At 41.4% G+C, this 22,571-nt stretch overlaps 1 protein-coding gene and 1 long non-coding RNA gene across 7 annotated transcripts in view; one reads left to right on the forward strand and one right to left on the reverse strand.

Moving 5' to 3' along the window:
- LOC5505601 (atrial natriuretic peptide receptor 1) overlaps window positions 1–22,571 on the forward strand; it is a 45,490-nt gene that overhangs the window by 10,753 nt on the left and 12,166 nt on the right. For all 6 annotated transcript variants that reach the window (XM_048720368.1, XM_048720372.1, XM_048720373.1 and 3 more), the window contains 15 exons: window positions 8,071–8,731; window positions 9,248–9,433; window positions 12,772–12,895; window positions 13,725–13,921; window positions 14,509–14,679; window positions 15,046–15,178; window positions 15,602–15,679; window positions 17,436–17,633; window positions 18,012–18,090; window positions 18,598–18,718; window positions 20,176–20,262; window positions 20,727–20,804; window positions 21,287–21,391; window positions 21,660–21,731; window positions 22,449–22,571. The exon at window positions 22,449–22,571 is cut by the window's right edge and continues 43 nt beyond it. In XM_048720368.1, coding sequence (XP_048576325.1) covers window positions 8,351–8,731; window positions 9,248–9,433; window positions 12,772–12,895; window positions 13,725–13,921; window positions 14,509–14,679; window positions 15,046–15,178; window positions 15,602–15,679; window positions 17,436–17,633; window positions 18,012–18,090; window positions 18,598–18,718; window positions 20,176–20,262; window positions 20,727–20,804; window positions 21,287–21,391; window positions 21,660–21,731; window positions 22,449–22,571 — 2,133 coding nt within the window. In that variant the 5' untranslated portion in view covers window positions 8,071–8,350. The remainder of the gene's footprint in view (window positions 1–8,070; window positions 8,732–9,247; window positions 9,434–12,771; window positions 12,896–13,724; window positions 13,922–14,508; window positions 14,680–15,045; window positions 15,179–15,601; window positions 15,680–17,435; window positions 17,634–18,011; window positions 18,091–18,597; window positions 18,719–20,175; window positions 20,263–20,726; window positions 20,805–21,286; window positions 21,392–21,659; window positions 21,732–22,448) is intronic.
- Window positions 5,530–6,286, reverse strand: LOC125557614. The gene is made up of 2 exons (XR_007305341.1): window positions 6,213–6,286; window positions 5,530–5,655 (listed from the first exon to the last, which is right to left on the reverse strand). It is a non-coding gene; the product is annotated as an uncharacterized LOC125557614 (long non-coding RNA).

The following is a 22,571-nucleotide window of genomic DNA, read 5'->3' on the forward strand; positions in this document are numbered from 1 at the left end:
CGCTTAATGTAATAACTGCCCTTTTAATGTAACGCTAACTCAATGTAATAAAAACCGCCGCTTAATGTAATACTAACATTTAATGTAAGAATTCCCTGCTAGCAGAGGCCTCTTTTCTCTCTATTTCGCTGTGCTGGCGTTCGCGAGGAAAAGAGACCTCTGCCATGGGTCGAAACTGTTTTTGTTGCGCATGCGTGAGCGTTAATAAGCGATCGACGTGCCAAAACCCGTACCATCGCGCGAAAGCTGTCAATATGCTAATATGCTTTGCATGGGTTTAGTCGGAAATCATGAATCAAACTCCGGTTAGTTCTCCTCTTCGAAAAAAGAAAACAACTGTTCAATTTCAATCAACTAAAACTTTACTAAAAAGATTGAACAGCAAACGCAGCAAAGACGAGTTTTGTCTTGTTTCTGGGATTAATTTCAAGACATCTGGGCAGGCGAGTTTCTTCAATGTAAATATCGCACAGTTGGACTCGAAGAAAATGTTACAAAACTTTTTGGTAAACTTAGATCAGCTGATTCCAAAAGAATATGCAAAAGCTGTAAGCGGTAGGGGACCGGTAGATTGACTCGTTAGTCAAAAGAGAGAAAATTCTGAATGAAGATAAGGCATTGAATGGCTTCTTTTATAATTCGTCGCGTGGACGCCATTTCGAATGCGGGCTTATTATCCCGCAGCGGATATACGTTTCATGCACTAGTCATTGTGGGCTCAAATAGTGGCCAGTAATTAATGAACGGAGCATGCGCTCTGGATCTCCCCTCCACGATCGTGGACGGCGGTTTGATCAAACGAACTTGCGACCCATGGCAGAGGTGTCTTTTCTTCGCAAACTCCAGCCCAGCGAAATACAGAGAAAAGAGGCCCTCTGCTAGCAGGGAAATGTAAGAACAAATCAAAGCTTAATGTAAGACATTTTCAACGCTTAATGTAATAACGGACTCAACGCTAACACTACCCTGTGTACCAGAGCCTCCAAACTTCTCGCGTCCAGTGACGCTCAGCCCAAATGTCGCGACGAGCGAAGCGAGGAGGCTCTGGGCGGGCGAGTAGCTTTTTTCAGTTCCAGTTTCGAATTACATGCCTAAACCGGTTATGAAGTCGGTCACGCAACACGAGAGCTGTAAGCTTTCAAAATTTTGTTGTTATTTTCATACTTGAATGATTAAAAATATCGCCGAATGGCCCATGGAGAAATTTTCTTGCAATTATTTCTTTCATATCTGCAACAGCACTTCTTAAGGGAAGTTAAATTGGTTAAATGGCTCTAAGACAAAGAAGGAACGATTCGTAGAACGTCTGTTTATTATTCTTCACCAGCAAACATTACAATAAGAAACCACCTGTGTAAGGCAGCTTAAAAAGCTACAGAATGTAAAGAAATCATTGATAGAGAACTGCAAAAATTCAAATCAACAAATGCAAGGACATGTGAGCAATCGAATGCGACAGGTTGGAAGCCTAAAAAAGTCACCGTTTGCGCCCCGATATGCGGGAGGGCTTAACTCCATTTTCAACTTCGCCTTCGGTACATACTGCAAGATCCCTGCAGCTCCCTGAGCCCGAAAACAATAAGATAATCAAGGACCCTTGTGCCGAAACTAGCGTTGAAATCCATGTGTACTTTGTGTAACCTCTTGAGCAAACCAACTACACGAGATCGAAAAGCTAAACTTTTAACAACGACAACCAATTTTTTCAAGCTAATCCCAAATATGGGTATATTGACCAAACATGGTTTTGTGTTACTAGGACAATCTCGTTGACCAATCACCTACAAAATACAAAATCTGTATTTCTGGAACTGAAAAAACCTACTCGTCCGCCCAGATCCTCCTCGCTTCGCTCGTCACGGCATTTTGGCTGAGCGTCTGGTGCCCAACTTTGGTTGTCCGACGATGTTTCAATCATGAGATATTAGCCCACGTGTAGCCGCTGACTCGCGAAATCCTCTCGTAGCGTCTACGCAACGCCGGCGATAATCGTGTTCCTTGACGTCACGGCTTTCACAGGAAAACCTATAATAGTCTCTGATTGGCCACTGACTTAGTAACTTTCTCTTGTATATTTTGATTGGCCCAGATATCAGAAGTTGAAATTATAGGTTCCTGTGAGTTTATCGAGCGGTTCAAATATGGAGAAAAACATTACGACTCTCCCACCTAACCGTCTCAGTCTTAGAGATGTGTCAACGTTATTTGGGATAGAGAAACCACGCAAAGAACAAGAGAAGGCTTTCTCTGCTTTTCTGAACGATGATGTCGATGTCTTTCTACGGAAAGTCTTTCATTTACCAAGCAATTTCGTTATATTAGTTATTTTCCAAAGTTCTATCCAAAATGGCTGAGTTTTTACCAAATTTTTTATTTTAAGCTGCAGATCACGGCAACTCCTGAATATGTATGCGCTTGTGTTGTGTACACAGAAAACTAAACGCTCAAGTTCACATCGAACGCTGAAAGTCGAGGAGCGCTTGCTATCCACAAGATACCGTTCGTAATCTTTCTCAATTACCCTCTTACAAAGAATGCAGGTAAACATTAGCAGAATTAAAACGAAGGAATGTGCACTTGGAAAGTAGCAGCATTTGAAGGCGATGCTGGAATGTTTGTTTTGCAGGACGAAACCTGAACGTGTTTCGCGCGCTGAATAAAAGAAAAGCCATGCATAGATGTCAAAATTAATTTATTCAAATGTATTACAATGGCGTCACGGAACACGATTATCGCCGGCGTTGCGTAGACGCTACGAGAGAATTTCGCGAGTCAGCGGCTACACGTAGGCTATGAGATATGAGTTTTTCCGTTTTAATGACGTAATTGATGACGTCACACCTCACATGACTATTTATGCACCACCCTTTACACCTGACATCCTCCAACTTTTGTTGTCCGACGATGGTTCAATCATGAGATATGGATATTTTCGTCCTTAGCCAAATTCATGGGATTACATTAAGCGTTGAGTGTTCTTACATTAAGCGTTAAAGTCCGTTATTACATTAAGCGTTGAAAATTTCTTACATTAAGCTTTAACTGTTTTATTACATTAAGCGTTGATTTGTTCTTACATTAAGCGTTAGTATTACATTAAGCGGCGATTTTTCTTACATTAAGCGTTAGTGTTATATTAATAACTACTTACTAACCGAGAGTGAGGTCATGCCGGAAATATCAAACTGAGGCTTTGGCGTATCGACCGAGGCTTTGTGATGGCTGTTTAAAATAAAAATGACAAGAAAACAAATCAACTTTCGCTTTCGCGCAAATATCGAATAGTTTATCGATCGTTTTCAAAAAAGCGGGAAAACAAGAAACACTCGCGCGCTGCCAAATCAAAAATGTAAATGAGTGAAAATAATCAACAAAAAATGGAGGAATTTTCGGGTTATTTTCTTTCTATTTGCACCTTTTTGAAGCTACAAGTGTTATTATAGGTGATAGTATTCACGGCATGAATGGACTGTTTAGTTTGAAAAATCCACGGTATGTAGAGAACAAACTTCTGAAGTAAAATAAAAAGGCCAATCGCTTTGTGCTGCTTTATGATTTGATAGAAATATTATATATACAAATAACAGGTAGTACTTTTATCTTAAAGAGAATTTCCTGGGTCCGTACACCCCTTGTTATTTATTCATTTGCTTTTGTTTATCCGATTGTATTTCTTCGGTGGCGCTCGCCGGCTCGCCGGCTCGTCATCTTATTGTTTTTCTCTTTGTCAAAATGTTCCTCTTCAATCTCCTCAGAATAATAAAAATCCGACTCAGAGTGCTTGTCTATTCCCATTTTTTGGTGGCTTTGGTTTTTTGGTCGATTTTGTTTTAGCGAAATTCGTGCAACCGAACAAAACAACACAAAAACGATTTCTGCTTCTTCTGGGTGTTAGAATTCGCTACTCGAATGTTCGCTGTCGCTCATTTTGCAGTTTGAAGGTGGAAAAAAATCCAAAAAACAGAAGATTATAAATTTTTTTTCGTATGGCAATACGGAATTCGGTAATGCCCTCAAAGACGGGCAATACAGGAATGTCACGACTACCAATTAGCCGATCACCACCTCGGAATATTTCCTTTTCTGGAAACACTTTTTTGTTTTGACATTCGAGGCATCAAAACATTGAAACAACCAATCACAGATCAAATTGTAAGATGACGTCATAACACTCGCTGGACCTAAGTAAAAAAAAACATGGCGGCCATAGAGAGACGAGAATAAGAGCATAAAACAGTATCTTTCTGCTTTTTGGTAGGGTTTTAGACGTATCAAAACTTGAAAGACTTGTAGAAAAGCCTTTGGGCGTAAAGATGTGGTAAAATTTATATTTCGAATGGCTATGTTCGGTGTGAAAGTCCGATTCGCTATAGAATTACAGCTTGGAAGCGTAATTATACTGGAATTCGAAGGCACACTTAACGGTGTACAAGCAGGCATGGATTCTAGACCCTGGAGTTGACTACTCAGTACTGCAAATGGTTTTCGTTGCGTCCTCCGAAGCTCATAATGCATGCATAAATACATGCCTTACGGTGTGTTGTGTTTAGTCTCAATAAGTTATATATGCAGCCCGTCCGATATTGTCGGTCGATCATGAACATTCAGTATTCAAATTGCCTTGTGCAGGCGCTGTTAAAAGCTGAATGGGGGTCTAGAATTTTTCAAAGGTGGTTCAATTAATGAAAACTATTACAATAGCTTTGTGCTTAAAAAGGATTGGACCATTGGACCACAGAACCACACTTGAATCACAGCCACTGCAGAAAATGACTTGACACATACAGTATTTCATATTTGTTTTAATGACTAATAATAATAGAGGTATAAGCTTAAATCATCTCATCTCCTACACACAAAAAGTATGTGGTACACATAATATCAAATAAAACAAATAGAAGACACAGTTTGAATTTTTTTTTGCTTGGCTTGTACCAACCAGCCCATCTTTTGTATAACTCTTAAATTTAAATATTTGACAGTGTCCCTAGAGCATGAATGGGCTATGACCTAATAGCACCATACATAAAATGATGTGAAATAATCATAGATCCCCTCTCATTTCAAAAGCATATTGCACCTTTTGAATGCACAATATGCTGTGTCTTATATTATGTTTTAGTGCGAATTAAAAAACCCAGAAGTATAACTTACTGTGTTAGCTCTGGGGATTTAATACATAGAAACTTTTTAACCAACCTTCATCCATGCTCTTGGTTTTTACTCGGATCATAATAGAAGTAGAAAAAACCTTCCCTCGCTAGAAAACCTATTTTCAACAAGGTGTCCATGGACCAGGGGCAGGGCCGTAGCAGAGGCTGGGGTGCAAATCTCCATTAACGTTGAAAGCCATATAATCTCATACCATTTTTCCACCAAGCAGCGTTCTTTAAGCATTTTCTTTGTAAATACGAAGGGCGTCTCCCTTATTTTCTTGGCAGTGCTACAGAACTAGGGGGTCAGTTTGTAACCATACTTTCAAAAAGTGTAATAGTCAATAACACATAGCTTGAACAAATAAAACAAATATTAAAAAAAAAGAATAGTATTAAGTTTTTTATCACTAACAGTGGAATACAAAGGAGAAAATTCAATGATCTCTCTGTCCATCCTTATATATTTACTTATCTTCATCTTCTTTGCCATGGTCAATATCTGAAATGAAATGTAACAAATATATTTGGAAAAGAGGAAGGGGTTTCTTTTTAATTTGATTTATAGAGTACAGTAGCTTATTATTTATGATGGCCTTATTGCAGAGGAGCCAACTGAAACTACAGCCTCACACAATAATTTTATTTTATTTTTATTCAATTTAGCTATTTAATAATAACTTTGGCAGCGCTGTATAAGATTTCTGGTTTTAAAATCAGCCAGAAAAAGCAAAAAAAAAAAAAAATGATAGCAATAAATACGGCTAGGCTAGCTATCAAACGAAGCAGTCCACTTGATAGTGTAGGGAGGGCCCTTGTTGCCTATACTTATGTCGGTGATGTGCAGAGCTCAACACGATATTGTTTAAAGAAACCAAACGTCCCGGCAACTGGCGTCGCGTCCCATAGAGACATACCACATTCGAAAGCTACATAACTCCTCGTTATCTAAGCCCAGAAAAATTATTACAGAGAGATCTTGGCAAATTTCTACATGTGTTTGGGTTCGAAATCGGTCAAAAATGGCGCAGCGCCAACTCACTTCAAATAAAAACTCACCGTCGTCCATGTTATCACTCCATTGCTTCGAAAACTTGCACGAGGTGGTTTTGAAATATGATCTATCAAACTGGCTGAAACTTTCAAAGACAGATCGGAAATAGCTTTGAAGTCGAATATCTTTTCTTTCCGGCGGTAAAGACCCAAGAGGCTTGAGAGATGAGGAGTGATGACGTCACAACCCCTTTCGGCTGTTTCCAGAAAAAGAAATATTCTGAAGTGATCACAGCGCGCGTATTATCGTAGCCATATAATATGCGGCTTACAGTAATAAATCACATGAGTTTTGGGGTGGCTAACTTGCGCGCGCTCTGGGGCAGGTTGCACAAAGCTTAGATAAAGTTATCCGCCGGATAGGCGCTACCAACCGAATAAAATTCGTACCCAGCGGACAAAATAGCGTTGCACAAAGCGTGGACAGAACGCTGGATAACTATCCGATGAATAGCCGCCATTTACCACTAAATGACTTCCCGTTTTCATGGTAAATATGCAAAGCGCGCGCTGCTTTTTTCCTTTCTCTTTCTACAAAAATGCTAGAAACCAAACAATTTATCGAGGCAAAGTACACATAAATCATGGAATGATCAAAGGGGGTAGTGTTTAGCTTCTTCCTGTCTTTGGAAGTCAAATTTCTCTACAGAACGGGCAAAATAGATTGATTCCAGTCTTGCCAGAGCTGCATGTAAGTTTGTAGTTCACTGTAATAAATTTACCAACTGTAAAATTCGTTGTTTGCATGTGTTTCAACTTTCAATGTGTCTGAAATTAATCTAAATTCTGAAAATAAATTAGAAAGCAAGACGCCACTTTGTTATTTCGTCATATTTATTTGGTGGATAAGATTTTACCCGACATCTATCATCCGGATAACTTTATCCGCTGGATAACTTTTATTCGGGCTTTGTGCAACCGAATCACGCCACTCGGATAACATTTATCCTCTGGATAAGGATTTAACCTGTGGATAAGACTTATCCAGGATTTTTGCAACCGGCTTTTAGACAAAAAGCAACTTATTCAGCGCTTACGATTAAGCCAGAATTTTTTTTGCCAATAAGTAAGATTGACAATCAAAAGATGTTGTGATTTCTTAGCGCAAGTCGAGATTGAAATTCTTGAAATTTTGCTAAGATTACTGGGTAACTTCTCTCTAGGGTGCTATGTTTGTTTGATTGTTTGTTTGTTATTGTTGTTTCGTGTTTGGTATGCAGCACTATTATTAAAATAAACATTTAGAAAAAATAAACGAGGCTATTTAAAGGCTAAGTTGTGATTGGCTGATTTTCTAAAAATTCACCTATCCCACATCTTCCCACAACTCTTTGCGGCGCGCGCGTGAAACCGAGGTCATGCGGTAGGATTGCAAAACAAGTTGGCTAAGTTTGTTTTATCTTCGGTTTCAAGCGCGCCGTCGCAAAGAGTTGTGAAAAAATGTGGGGTGAATTTAAACTTGTCATTAACTATAAAATAGTAACAATTATCATTATTTATATTATTAGCATATATAGAATATATAAACTGATATGATAATCATTGTACTATAACTATAGTACTTGTATTTATAATAATCATAAACATAAAACAGAATACGATGGTTGTGCAAATAAAAATTTAAAATCACCATCTTCAGGTAGTCAGTAAATTAGTCAAATCGCACTAGTACATCAATGCTGCCCAAAAGGTGTTATGCTTGTCTACATGAGTGCTTTTGGTTCTTTGATGCAAAGTGGCCCAAAAGCGTACCGCAGGCATAATATACATTACTATCTATCATTGATTGGTCTGGACCGAGCACTTTAAAGTACGTAAGAACCGTATGCAAAATACACTAAGATATTTTTTCTTCTCTTTGTAGCTCTCTGACACCGTGCCTTTGATGATTTTAATACAAGAACACCAGCTTTGAAGGTCATTACAAATTTCTAAAAAAAAAACAAGGGAGTACTGCGTCTATTGCTGAACTGGACTTAAAACGAGGGTCTGGAAATTTTTTAACTCAATTCCATGGAAATGCAAAGCAATGGAAGAAACTCCTCGGGAACTTAGCCGTCTTACTTCACCTTCTAGATGCACAAGTCTTTAATAATTTTTAGTAATCAAGGGGAATTGAAGGGGAATTTCTAAGACCTTGTACCATGAAGATTTGCATCATTTTGGCGGTCTTATCCGCCTGTACACTCGCGCAGGATCACGAAGACTCCATCGGAACAGACGTCAAGCTCGGGCTTCTTATCCCCTTTAGACACGTGCGTGAGCTTGGCAACTCTTTCCACGCGGGGGAGAACTACGCCTCCGCCATGAGTATCGCAGTGGATGCAGTGAACAAGCGCAAGGATCTGTTGCCCGGTCGTAACATTTCCTTCATATGGAATGACACAAATTGTGATGAGTTGAATACCATTCGTGCACTGGTCTATCAGTTGAATGCTGGCGTGACGGCGTTCATTGGTCCCGGATGTACGTGTAACACGGCGGCGAGAAGCGCTGCTGCCTTCAACAAATCCATGATATCATATGTAAGTGTGAGGGGGTGGGTAGGGGAGGGGGTCCATGATATCATATGTAAGTGTGATGGGTGGGTAGGGGTCCACCATATCATATGTAAGTGTGAGGGGGTGGGAAGGGGGTTCACTATATCATATGTAAGTGTGAGGGGGTGGGGAGGGGGTCCATGATGTCATATGTAAGTGTGATGGGTGGGGAGGGGGTCCACTTTAAGGGCATGTAGAGGTTGATTTCAAATTATCCTTGCTTTCGAAGCGGCAATTGCACCATTTTTTTTTTTTTTTCGACGGGTCGACGGAAACCTCAACAGACAAAAGAATTTGCACTATTTAAAAAGCCATCCGCTCTTAATTATCAGTCACATCTTTGAAGAAACTTCCAATAGACACACGCTGCTTTTACAATGTTGTGTTTTCTTGATGTTCAGTTTAAACATCATGTATGTTCAGTTTAAACATCATGTGCTGTTTTAATATGGTGTATGCTTTCTAGAAGTGCAGTTTTAGCATGGGTGTATTTTTTTTTAGATGTGCAGTAGCCCGGAAGTGTCAAACAAGAAGCTCTACCCCACCTTCGCACGTACCTTCGCCGTGGATACCGTCCTGGCACCTACCGTGCTTTCTCTGTTAAGGTATTTCTCGTGGAAGCGGGTCGCCATCATCTACGAGAACGTCACCAAGTGGATAGAGATGAAGGAGACGCTTATCAAGAAGGTCAGGGAAAGTCTTTATGATGAGGCGTAGACAGTGTTATCAGAGATCTATTAATTACCCCTGGGGAGGGGTCCATGATGTCATATGTAAGTGTGAGGGGAGGGAAGGGGGCCCATGATATCATATGTAGTGTGAGGGGGTGGTGAGGGGGTCCATGATGTCATATGTAAGTGTGAGGGGTGGTGAGGGGGTCCATGATGTCAGATGTAAGAGTGAGTGGGCGGGGAGGGGGTCCATGATATCATATGTAAGTGTGAGGAGGTGGGGAGGGGGTCCATGATATCATATGTAAGTGTGAGGGGTGGGGAGGGAAGGGGGCCCATGATATCATATGTAAGTGTGAGGGGGTCCATGATGTCATATGTAAGTGTGAGGGGTGGGGAGGGGGTCCATGATATCATATGTAAGTGTGAGGGGGTGGTGAGGGGTTCATGATGTCATATGTAAGTGTGGGGTGTCCATGATATCATATGTAAGTGTGGAGTGTCTATGATATCGTATGTAAGTGTGGGGTGTCCATGATATCGTATGTAAGTGTTGGGTGACCATGATATCATATGTAAGTGTGAAGGGGTGGTGAGGGGGTCCATGATATCATATGTAAGTGTGGGGTGTCCATGATATCATATGTAAGTGTGGAGTGTCTATGATATCGTATGTAAGTGTGGGGTGTCCATGATATCGTATGTAAGTGTGGGGTGTCCATGATATCGTATGTAAGTGTTGGGTGACCATGATATCGTATGTAAGTGTGGGGTGTCCATGATATCATATGTAAGTGTGAGGGGGTGGTGAGGGGGTCCATGATATCATTTGTAAGTGTGAGGGGGTGGTGAGGGGATCCATGATGTCATATGTATGTGTGAGGGGTGGGGAGGGGGACCATGATATCGTATGTAAGTGTGGGGTGTCCATGATATCATATGTAAGTGTGAGGGGTGGTGAGGGGGTTCATGATATCATATGTAAGTGTGGAGTGTCTATGATATCGTATGTAAGTGTGGGGTGTCCATGATATCGTATGTAAGTGTGGGGTGTCCATGATATCGTATGTAAGTGTGGGGTGTCCATGATATCGTATGTAAGTGTTGGGTGACCATGATATCGTATGTAAGTGTGGGGTGTCCATGATATCATATGTAAGTGTGAGGGGGTGGTGAGGGGGTCCATGATATCATTTGTAAGTGTGAGGGGGTGGTGAGGGGATCCATGATGTCATATGTATGTGTGAGGGGTGGGGAGGGGGACCATGATATCGTATGTAAGTGTGGGGTGTCCATGATATCATATGTAAGTGTGAGGGGGTGGTGAGGGGGTCCATGATATCATATGTAAGTGTGGGGTGTCCATGATATCATATGTAAGTGTGGAGTGTCTATGATATCGTATGTAAGTGTTGGGTGTCCATGATATCATATGTAAGTGTGGGGTGTCCATGATATCGTATGTAAGTGTGGAGTGTCTATGATATCGTATGTAAGTGTGGGGTGTCCATGATATCATATGTAAGTGTGGAGTGTCTATGATATCGTATGTAAGTGTGGGGTGTCCATGATATCGTATGTAAGTGTTGGGTGACCAAGATATCGTATGTAAGTGTGGGGTGTCCATGATATCGTATGTAAGTGTGGGATGTCCATGATATCGTATGTAAGTGTGGGATGTCCATGATATCGTATGTAAGTGTGGGATGTCCATGATATCATATGTAAGTGTTGGGTGTCCATGATATCATATGTAAGTGTGAGGGGGTGGTGAGGGGGTCCATGATATCATTTGTAAGTATGAGGGGGTGGTGAGGGGATCCATGATGTCATATGTATGTGTGAGGGGTGGGGAGGGGGACCATGATATCGTATGTAAGTGTGGGGTGTCCATGATATCATATGTAAGTGTGAGGGTCGGTGAGGGGGTCCATGATATCATTTGTAAGTGTTAGGGGGTGGTGAGGGGGTCCATGATGTCATATGTAAGTGTGAGGGGTGGAGAGGGGGTCCATGATATCATTTGTAAGTGTGAGGGGGTGGTGAGGGGGTCCATGATGTCATATGTAAGTGTGAGGGGTGGGGAGGGGGTCCATGATATCGTATGTAAGTGTGGGGTGTCCATGATATCATATGTAAGTGTGAGGGGTGGGGAGGGGGTCCATGATGTCATATGTAAGTGTAAGGGGTGGTGAGGGGGTCCATGATATCATATGTAAGTGTGAGGGGGTGGTGAGGGGTCCATGATATCATATGTAAGTGTGAGGGGTGGTGAGGGGGGCCATGATGTCATATGTAAGTGTGAGGGGTGGGGAGGGGGTCCATGATATCATATGTAAGTGTGAGGGGGTGGTGAGGGGGTCCATGATATCATATGTAAGTGTGAGGGGGTGGTGAGGGGGTCCATGATATCATATGTAAGTGTGAGTGGGTGGTGAGGGGGTCCATGATATCATATGTAAGTGTGAAGGGGTGGTGAGGGGGTCCATGATATCATATGTAAGTGTGGGGTGTCCATGATATCATATGTAAATGTGGAGTGTCCATGATATCGTATGTAAGTGTAAGGGGTGGTGAGGGGGTTCATGATATCGTATGTAAGTGTGGGGTGTCCATGATATCGTATGTAAGTGTGGGGTGTCCATGATATCGTATGTAAGTGTGGGGTGTCCATGATATCGTAAGTAAGTGTGGGGTGTACATGATATCGTATGTAAGTGTGGGGTGACCATGATATCGTATGTAAGTGTTGGGTGTCCATGATATCGTATGTAAGTGTGAGGGGTGGTGAGGGGATCCATGATGTCATATGTATGTGTGAGGGGTGGTGAGGGGGTTCATGATATCGTATGTAAGTGTGGGGTGTCCATGATATCATATGTAAGTGTGAGGGGGTGGTGAGGGGGTCCATGATATCATTTGTAAGTGTGGGGTGTCCATGATATCGTATGTAAGTGTGGGGTGTCCATGATATCGTATGTAAGTGTGGGGTGTCCATGATATCGTAAGTAAGTGTGGGGTGTACATGATATCGTATGTAAGTGTGGGGTGTCCATGATATCGTATGTAAGTGTGTGTGTCTGGGAGGATGAAGAGGGGTCCATGATATCATATGTAAATGTCAGTACCCAGAGTATTATCAAAGGTCTATCAATATATTATTATGATTTCATGGTGGTACTGATGAAAATGATATACCCGTGATGAGATTATTCTCATCATTATTATTATCCGCAATGACGGGAGTATGATGATCAATGTGATGATGATGATGATGATGATGATGATGATGATGATAATGATGATGATGATGATGATGATCATGACGATGATAAACTATTTGTCTGTCTTAAGCTTAAAGAAGAAGGCATCACTGTGGCGCTGGATCTCATGATGAGCCCATCAGCTATCTACACGCCACAGAACCACTCGGCGTACTACAAGAACCTTGTCAAACGGATAAAAGAAGAGGCGAGAAGTAAGTTGAATCATAACACCGCCCATGACCAAGGCCTCAACCACACCCTAACACCTACCCTTAACCCTAGGCCTAACCCACATGCCCTCTCCCCAGGCCTCGCCCTCACCCACACCCTAACACCTCCTTAATCCTAGGCCTAACCCACATGCCCTCTCCCCAGGCCTCGCCCTAACCCTAACCCTAACACCTCCCTAATCCTAGGCCTAACCCACATGCCCTCTTTCCAGGCCTCGCCCTCGCCCTCACCCCAACCATAACACCTACACTAATCCTAGGCCTAACCCTAACACCTAGCCTTAGCCCTAGGACCTAGTCTTTGTCACGCCTCCTAAACTCACTCCATTTTGACTCCATTTATATATGATTTTATTTTCGATGGCAATTCACTACCAATGGTCTTTCTTGTAGAACTACCTCAGGTGCCATTAAATGTTATTTTGTTAAGATAGGGCATTCGTACCAAGGTAGTGGTTGGGATGGGGTAGTGAGTGCATTGTTAAAGATAGGGCTGTCAGTGAGTATGTGTAAGACAAAATAGTGTGAGAATCCCCCTCCCCACCTCCCAAAGCATCCCTATATTTTCTTAATGTTTCTGTATTGTGGCACCTTCCAATATTTCGGGGCCTCCTAGAGCTCCGCTTAAAGCCGCATTGTCACCAGTTTACTTCCGGAGGTCCGACGGAAACCTCAACCGTTAAAGGACAAAAGAATCTATTCGAATCCGAAATATTTAACAGGCCATCCGCTCTAAATTATCAATCACATCCTCAAAGAAACTTCCAATAGACACGTATATACATGCCTTGACGTGTTACCTGTTTCCCAGTCGTTATCTTCGTAACGGAGTTCTTCCTGGCGCGCGAGGGAATGCTGCACGCGTATGACGAAGGGATGCACACCGGTCAGTACGTGTTCATTATGTTCGTACTGGACCAAAGCCTCATCAGCGTGTACACCAAGAGTCCATTCAAATGGCTTTTCAGTAGTTACAAGTCAACACTCAAACGCTACCATCACCTGCAGGTTAAAACATCAAGTTTTTCTTGTAAAATCAAGCTTTTCTTGTAAAATCAAGTTTGTTTTCTTTTAAAATCAAGCATTTCTTTTAAAATTAAGTTTTTTTCTTGTAAAATCAAGTTTTTCTTGCTGCCGTTGTTAGGCTAGCTTGGTCACGCACTTGTGCGTCGCGCGCTACCATGGCCACACGACAAAAGTTTTACAACAAATGGTCAAAGCATGCGAGAATCACATTTGGAATTACACAAATTTCATAGTTTGGAGGTTAGTATCGTGTTATTATGCGCAGTGAAGCCTTTTCATCACGATTGTTGGCTAGTGACGTTCATGCCGATCAGATAGTATTTTTCTCGTATCCTTATTGGCTTATGACATTGTTAAGGTGGCCATGATAGCGCTCGTTGAGACTTAAGGTTTTTTGATTATATTTTTTTAACCATTTAATTTTTTTTAATGTTTTTAAGGAAAATTTTGAATTTATAGTAATAAAACTCTCGGCCCATACATTCTAGATATTCAACCAGAAATCCTATCTGGTTAGCTCGTAGGACTCTGTGATGTCATCAATAAGCACCGGATTTTTTTTATTGCAGAAAGCGTTTGAAGCAGTGTTCATTTTGGCGGTCAAGAGTCCGAAATCTGATAACTACACTGCCTTCAAAAATGAACTAAAGGCGCGGTCACCTGACCACCCGTTCTACAGCACTGTCTATCAGGGATACCTGTGGCATAAAAACAATAATTTCCCCGCCAATAAAACAGAGGTAAGGTGTCCTTGTTGTTTTAGAGGCGAACATAATCGTGAATACTATTTGAAAACAGCGTGCCTGCGTGTAAACGGCAAATGGAATGGCTACTTTTCTATGACCAAAAGGGAGCTTCAGTATCTTTTTATATGTACTTCCAGATGATAGATATCATATTCTCTCATAGTTCATTGATAGTATCTGGCATTTTTGGAGCACGCGTATTTTAACGCTATTTCTGAATAGCAACTTCTTATGAATAAGTTCAGTGATATTTATAATACATCTCAGAATTTCATATCTTTTATTTTTTATTGTTTTTTAACCTAAATGTATTATATTTCAGCGAGTGTGGATAAAGCTTTGTAATATTATGTCTTTCAGCCTCCTATATACGGAGCGTATCTGTATGATGCAGTTTATCAGTTTGCGTATGGTCTAAACAAAACCTTGGCAATGGGAATCGAGCCGACAGGACAAGCGATCATTGATCAGCTTCGAGGACTGCAGTATGACAGTACGTATTACCTGCAGAGCCAAAGATGGTGATGATGATGATGATGATGATGATTGTGGTGGTGGTGGTGGCGGTGGTGATGATGATGATGATGATTGTGGTGGTGATGATGATGATGATGATTGTGGTGGTGGTGGTGGTGATGATGATGCTGACGGACTATGAGACCTTGATGATAATTATGGCGGGGATAGTTTTGGTGACGGCGGTGACGTATAGTTGTGTGGTATTAAAGGGGATGATATAATGATGATGAGGAGAAGGAGGATGGTGATATGATGATGATTATGATGATGATGATTATGATGATGATAATGGTGGTTTTGTCAGTGGTGATGATAATGGATGATGATGGCTGTTGTGAGGCGGATGGTGATATTGATTGTAAAGGTAAACAATCTGAGTTCATGTTTCTACCGCAAGGTGTGCTCGGATACAAGGTTCATTTCAACATGCAAGGAGATGCCGAGTTCAACTTCACGCTGATGGACCTCCAGTGGGGTAAGTAGACAGAGTTTTTGGTTTGGATGGCAATGTAGAAGGATGATGGAGATGGATGGCTATGTTGATAGTGTGATGATAATGGTGATGGCAATTTAGAGGTGGGTGTAGGGGGAGTAATATAGTGATGAGTGGTGAGTGGGGGTGGTAATAAAAGGTAGTAAAAAGCTTGATGTGTGTGGAAAAGGGTGGTGAAAAGATAAAGTAGTGGTATGAAATAGGATTTTATAGTGTGGGAGTAGAGTAGTAGCGGTGAAGTGTGTGGTGGCTATGCGACAAGTAAGCTCCGACTACATCTCCGAGCGCATATTTATGAGGGTCTCACCTTTGACTACATTCACGAGTGTGTATTGATGAGGGTCTCACCTTTGACTACATTCCCGAGTGCGTATTGATGAGGGTCTCACCTTTGACTACATTCCCGAGTGTGTAATGATGAGGGTCTCACCTTTGACTACATTCCCGAGTGTGTAATGATGAGGGTCTCACATTTGACTACATTCCCGAGTGCGTATTAATGAGGGTCTCACATTTGACTACATTCCCGAGTGTGTAATGATGAGGGTCTCACATTTGACTACATTCCCGAGTGCGTATTAATGAGGGTCTCACCTTTGACTACATTCCCGAGTGTGTAATGATGAGGGTCTCACCTTTGACTACATTCCCGAGTGTGTAATGATGAGGGTCTCACATTTGACTACATTCCCGAGTGCGTATTGATGAGGGTATCACCTTTGACTACATTCCCGAGTGTGTAATGATGAGGGTCTCACATTTGACTACATTCCCGAGTGCGTATTAATGAGGGTCTCACCTTTGACTACATTCCCGAGAGTGTATTGATGAGTGTCTCACCTTTGACTACATTCCTGAGTGCGTATTAATGAGGGTCTCACCTTTGACTACATTCCCGAATGTGTATCGATCATGGTCTCACATTTGACTACATTCCCGAGTGTGTATTAATGATGGTCTCACCTTTGACTACATTCCCGAGTGGGTATCGATGATGGTCTCACCTTTGACTACATTCCCGAGTGGGTATCGATGATGGTCTCACATGTGACTACATTCCCGAGTGCGTATTGATGAGGGTCTCACCTTTGAATACATTTCCGTGTGTGTATCGATGAGGGTCTCATCTTTGACTACATTCCCGAGTGTGTATTGATGAGGGTCTCACATTTGACTACATTCCCGAGTGTGTATTGATGAGGGTCTCATCTTTGACTACATTCCCGAGTGTGTATTGATGATGGTCTCACCTTTGACTACATTCCCGAGTGTGTATTGATGAGGGTCTCACCTTTGACTACATTTCCGTGTGTGTATTAATGAGGGTCTCACCTTTGACTACATTTCCCGAGTGTGTATTAATGAGGGTCTCATCTTTGACTACATTCCCGAGTGTGTATTGATGAGGGTCTCACCTTTGACTACATTCCCGAGTGTGTATTGATGAGGGTCTCACATGTGACTACATTCCCGAGTGTGTATTGATGAGGGTCTCACCGTTGACTACATTCCCGAGTGTGTATCGATGAGGGTCTCATCTTTGACTACATTCCCGAGTGTGTATTGATGAGGGTCTCACCTTTGACTACATTCCCGAGTGTGTATTGATGAGGGTCTCACATGTGACTACATTCCCGAGTGTGTATTGATGAGGGTCTCACCGTTGACTACATTCCCGAGTGTGTATCGATGAGGGTCTATTTGACTACATTCCCGAGTGTGTGTTGGTTGTCTCCAGGCGGAGGTCAGCCGTTCCCGCCACTCGTCCCAGTTGGCGACTTCCATATCGTTTACAGCAACAACTCCAAAATGGGAAAGCAAGTATTCGTGCCTTGGTATAACCATTCCATTCACTGGCCAAATAATAAGGGACCCCCCAAGGATTCGCCCGAGTGCGGCTTCCACGGAGAACTGTGTCCTTCAAAGAAGGAGGACGGTGAGTTCTTAGTAGTAATCGATTTTCCTTCACCTCACTAGATTAGTATGAATTAGACTTGCCTTTCCAGAGAACCGTGCATCATGTATTAGCCGGCTGCAGTGCAAATCATAGCCTAAGTAAACTGGTATACTCAATTAAAACCATCGCACCATATGCAATTAAAGGTGCGTAGCTATTAGCGGGCTTTAAGAAAACAAGCACGTTTGTTCTAGTGTCTTTTTCTTGACATTAATGCCAGAATTTGCCATTAAAATAGTTTTGTCCGGAGCGCCCCTGAACTAACTTGCGACATTATTTGTTTCGTCTCATTGTCATGCTAATAAGTACTCCATCACCGGGTAATCCTGAATCCGTTGCTTTGATGCTGGGTTGCAGATGTCAAGATGAAGATTATTGCTGGGGTGTCCGGTGCTCTTGCTCTTCTCTCGTTACTACTCCTCCTCAACATTTACAGGTGCGCGTCGACAAGATATTCATAAGGATAGATGGTATCTGAAAAGAAAATTCTTCCTTTTCTTTTCGCTCTGCCTATTCAACGTTATTTCAACCATCGCTTTATCTGCTTTTCTGTCTTCTCTCACCACGTCTCACTTCAGCACACAAGGCAAGACACATCACAACATATCAAGCAGCATCACACTACAAAACGCCAAACAACACTACTCCACAGCACACAACAACACACCACTTAACACAATACCACATATCACAACACAACACCACGATACATAACACACTACACAACAAAACGCAAAATAACGCAACACAACGCAACACAATACAACACAACAGAACGTAACACACCACAACTCCTAACACACCAAGACACACCACACAATAGCAACCCAACGCCACGCAACATGTTTCATTGTTGGATCCGATGCCGAATTCTGTCCTACATATTTGTTCATTTCACGAGTCAATAGTTTATTATGAATAATTCTTTCTCCGTGCTTGATAGGCAATACCGCCTTGAAAGTGATCTGAAAAGCCTTCTTTGGAAAATTGACTTTAATGAGCTGTGTTTCGAGAAGAAAAGGAACTCCGTCACATCCCTCGCAAGCTGTTTCGGCATGGGAATGGTAAGAACGATTTGATGAATGCATATTAACAAACGCATGTCATTCAAGAAGTGTACAATGAAGGACAAGTAAAGTTTGATCCCATTCCGACCACTTTATCACATCGTACATATGTTTTACAGGTTCTTGGTTTAATCTGACTATGCGATTGTTTGGGAAACCATCGGAGGTTTATTGGTGATCGTTGATCGGTCCATTTGGACCCAAGTGTGTCATTTAGCAGGTTTTTAGTGCATCTGTGTTTTGTTTTGTTTCTCTCGGCCTGGTTTCATTAAAGTTTAGCTAAGGATCGGGCGTTTTTCGGCGTTCACTCGGGGTCAACTCTTCTACCGAGTTGTTTCCGAGGTGCTACGATTGTTTAGTTCTGTTTTGTTTCCCACACATCAGATTGAACAGGCTAATATGAACAAGTTGACGGTGTTATTACACACGCGGAGGAAATCTAGCAAGGAGTTAAAGGTAGCTAGCCGGGACGACGGTCAAATGAAGTCCTTACAGCGGATTTTACTCGGGAGCATGTTTTTGTTACCTACGTTTGCTTGTTTATGTTTATCGCGTGTTTTTATACCATGTCATTGAATTATGATGTCTTTTGTCCGATATGAAATACTTAGTAAAACTAATATGAAAGCATAAATAATGCAATTTGCGTCTTTAGACCGATCTTATTTGGCGCGAAAATTAAAAAAAATAAAATAAAGTATTTTGGAATGTGCCTTCGCACTTGCTGAATGCACCAATGCCTTATCGGCTATTTGATCGCGTGACAAAAACGGATACGGGATCTAATAAGACAGATAGTTTGAAATATAATTTAACGTCAAGCTAAAAGAAAAATGGATTTGAATTCGAAATAAATTAGGTAATAAACGTAAAATAAAATCTGGTAAGCAAATGTATTCCTTACAATGATCCAAAAAAGTAATCCCTTTAACTAAATCGAAATTAGTTAGATAATAAGCGTAAAATAAATTCTGGTAAGCAAATGTATTCCTTACAATGATAGAAAAGCAATCCCTTTAACTAAATCAATGATTATTCGTATAAACATCTACAAACCTGATAAGCCATACATCTGTAACATAAATCTTTGACAATTCGATAAGGAAAGTATGAAATATAATATAGAAATATTAATTATTAAATAATATTTGGTAATATAAGCTGTATGGCGTGCGCTGGTGTAATTTCGTAATACTAACCCCGAATAACATATATGTAATATGAGCTCAGGGTTGTAGAAGAGCCAACAAAAATATAATGAGAGGATAATGGTAAAAGGAAATTTGTCTAACATCTGCGGGGGAACCCCCGTCCCCTACCTCTAATACTGCCCTGAAGCTGACATGCGCACTAAGCTGTGTTCGCAAGCTTACTAATTATACTTATTCACACTAACCGCATGCGAAATGTGCTCAGCGGATGAATCATCTAACCCATGCGTACATCGTCCACAGAGGGAAAATAATGTGCTTGAGCCTCTTCTTGATGGTGAGGATCTGGAGGCTGAAATGTGTAAACACACTGCAGTAGGCATCTACAAGGTGAGTGAGCGAGCGAAGCGTGTTCCGACATGTAACGACACGTAACGACATGAAACGCAACGTTACAATATATAAAGGCACGTAACGACACTTGTGCGTTGTCGCTGTCTTTACAAACACGCCGCCATTTTACCTTCCCGCACTAAAATCACACGAAGAATCCATTTCCATAGGTAACTTAAAAATAAAACTGAAACACTTACAGTCATATTAGTAAGGTCTTCAACATTTAATGGTTATCTTGCAAATAGAGCGTTGTATTCATCAAATGTAAAAGCAAAAAGAGCTTGCACGCACCAAGTGGCTAACACAAATACCTTAAAATAAAAACCAAACGTAAGTCTTTTTGCAGTATATGTGCCTACGCATTTCCCTCAGCCAATCATCCTGGCTACGCTCCAGAAGAAGAAATAGCACTGGATGACGAAAAATCATTGAATAATTATGTTCTTATATGTTCCCAGGGTAACCTCGTCGCTGTCAAGCGATTGGCCAAAAAGAGCGTGGACCTCACGAGGACAGTACTCATGGAGCTAAAACAGGTAAAACAGGTTTATCTGGTAAGACCAGCATAACAAGAGGACAAAAGGTACAAGGAAAGAGTAAATCATTGCTTAAAAGAAAAGACGAGTGCTTGGACAATCGCAATGTGAAAAAGCCTCCAGCAAAGACCGCGGAGAGGGGGGGGGGGGCTGGTAGTGTTATAGCCCTTCTTCATTTTGGCTTGGGTTGATTTTTTAAGGGCTCCAGATTTTTTTAGGGCTCCAGAGAAAACTTGTTTGTCTTGGCCAAATTTTTTGCCCTACCACTTTAAAATGTGTCCGGGGTCCCTGTCCAATTTTACCCAGGCCCTGTAATGAAAGCTCGTTACGTGACAGTCACATCAAGCATAATTTTAAAAACAAGAACATTAGCTTCAAGCAGAGTGCAGAGGATTTCTCGCTCTTCCTCGCTGAACCCCCCCCCCCAAAAAAAAAAAAATTATATATTGCATCCATATTCACGTGATAGTCTTGATTGACAGATGCGGGATCTGAGACACGACAACTTGGCTCAGTTCATGGGCGCATGCGTGGAATCTCCCAATATCTGTATCGTGGTTCAGTACTGCCCCAAGGGAAGCGTGCAGGTAAGAACTTCATGCGAATGCCCGAGTATCACCTTATAAATGTATTTAATTCTTGAGACACTAGTTCAGCGAATTTTCAGTAAGACGCGCGCTACCGTGACCACTTGGATAGTAAGCCAAAGAATCAGAATAAGCTCATGTTCTGATGAACAGGAATCCTATTAGTTTCAATCAAAACAGTGAATCTATGCTAGCTGGCCAACTGTCTTTAAAGTTAAAAAAGAATTTCTTTTGAAATTTCTGACTGATATTGTTGTTCTCGTTTTAGGATATTCTGCAAAATAAAGATGTGAAGCTGGACCACATGTTCATTGCATCTCTGGTGTCCGACATAGTCAGGGTGAGATGTTCGGTATATCGAGGGTTGTACCGTGAATAAACCCCCTAGTAACTATATATATACTGATAAGAAGACCGTTACACAAAAGACGTTACTATATCTTTCAACACAAGCATACTGTATTCTCATAGGCTATAAGACCCTATGGAAATAACACTATCGCGTTTCATTAACGATTTACATCCTCTTCGATCACTGTTCACACATTCAATTTCAATTTTATTTACATTCCCATTTATTTATTCATTTTCAAGCTAAAGGATTGTGTTGTATTGGGACTGTCTGCGTTTAGCAGTAGCTGTTCGAGGCAGACAGTCATTAAATGAGGACGGGGAAGAAGGGTTTGCGGTGATTCGGTTTTGCCTTAAATCTGGCGCGGTTTTTCGGTTTTTCCTATTTTATTTCGCGGTATTGCGGTTTCTCTAGGCTGCGCAGTTTACGGTTATTGATTTATTTTGACGGTTTGTGGTTTCGGGCGTTTTTCTTTGCGTTTTCTGTGCGTTTTTCTATGCGGTTTTGTGTTTTTTTTTTTTTTTTTTTGCACCCCTCTTACGCCCCCCTCAATAAGAATAGGTTGCTCTTGCTCTTGCCCTAATTAATACCGCATTTTCCCTTATACAACAATAAAAGCTTCAGTATTAGATGCTTATTTTTAAGCTGAGAGTCAAATGGAAACAAAGACATGACTAACGTACTCTGATAACTCTTTTTCTTTAGGGCATGGCGTTTCTGCAAAGCACGGACCTGAAATCTCACGGAAATCTAAAATCGTCAAACTGCTTGGTAGACAGCCGTTGGGTGCTTAAGATAACAGACTACGGCTTATCAACATTTAGGGCC

The sequence above is a fragment of the Nematostella vectensis genome, chromosome 12, assembly GCF_932526225.1.
Source record: "Nematostella vectensis chromosome 12, jaNemVect1.1, whole genome shotgun sequence".
Classification (NCBI taxonomy): Eukaryota; Metazoa; Cnidaria; class Anthozoa; order Actiniaria; family Edwardsiidae; genus Nematostella; species Nematostella vectensis.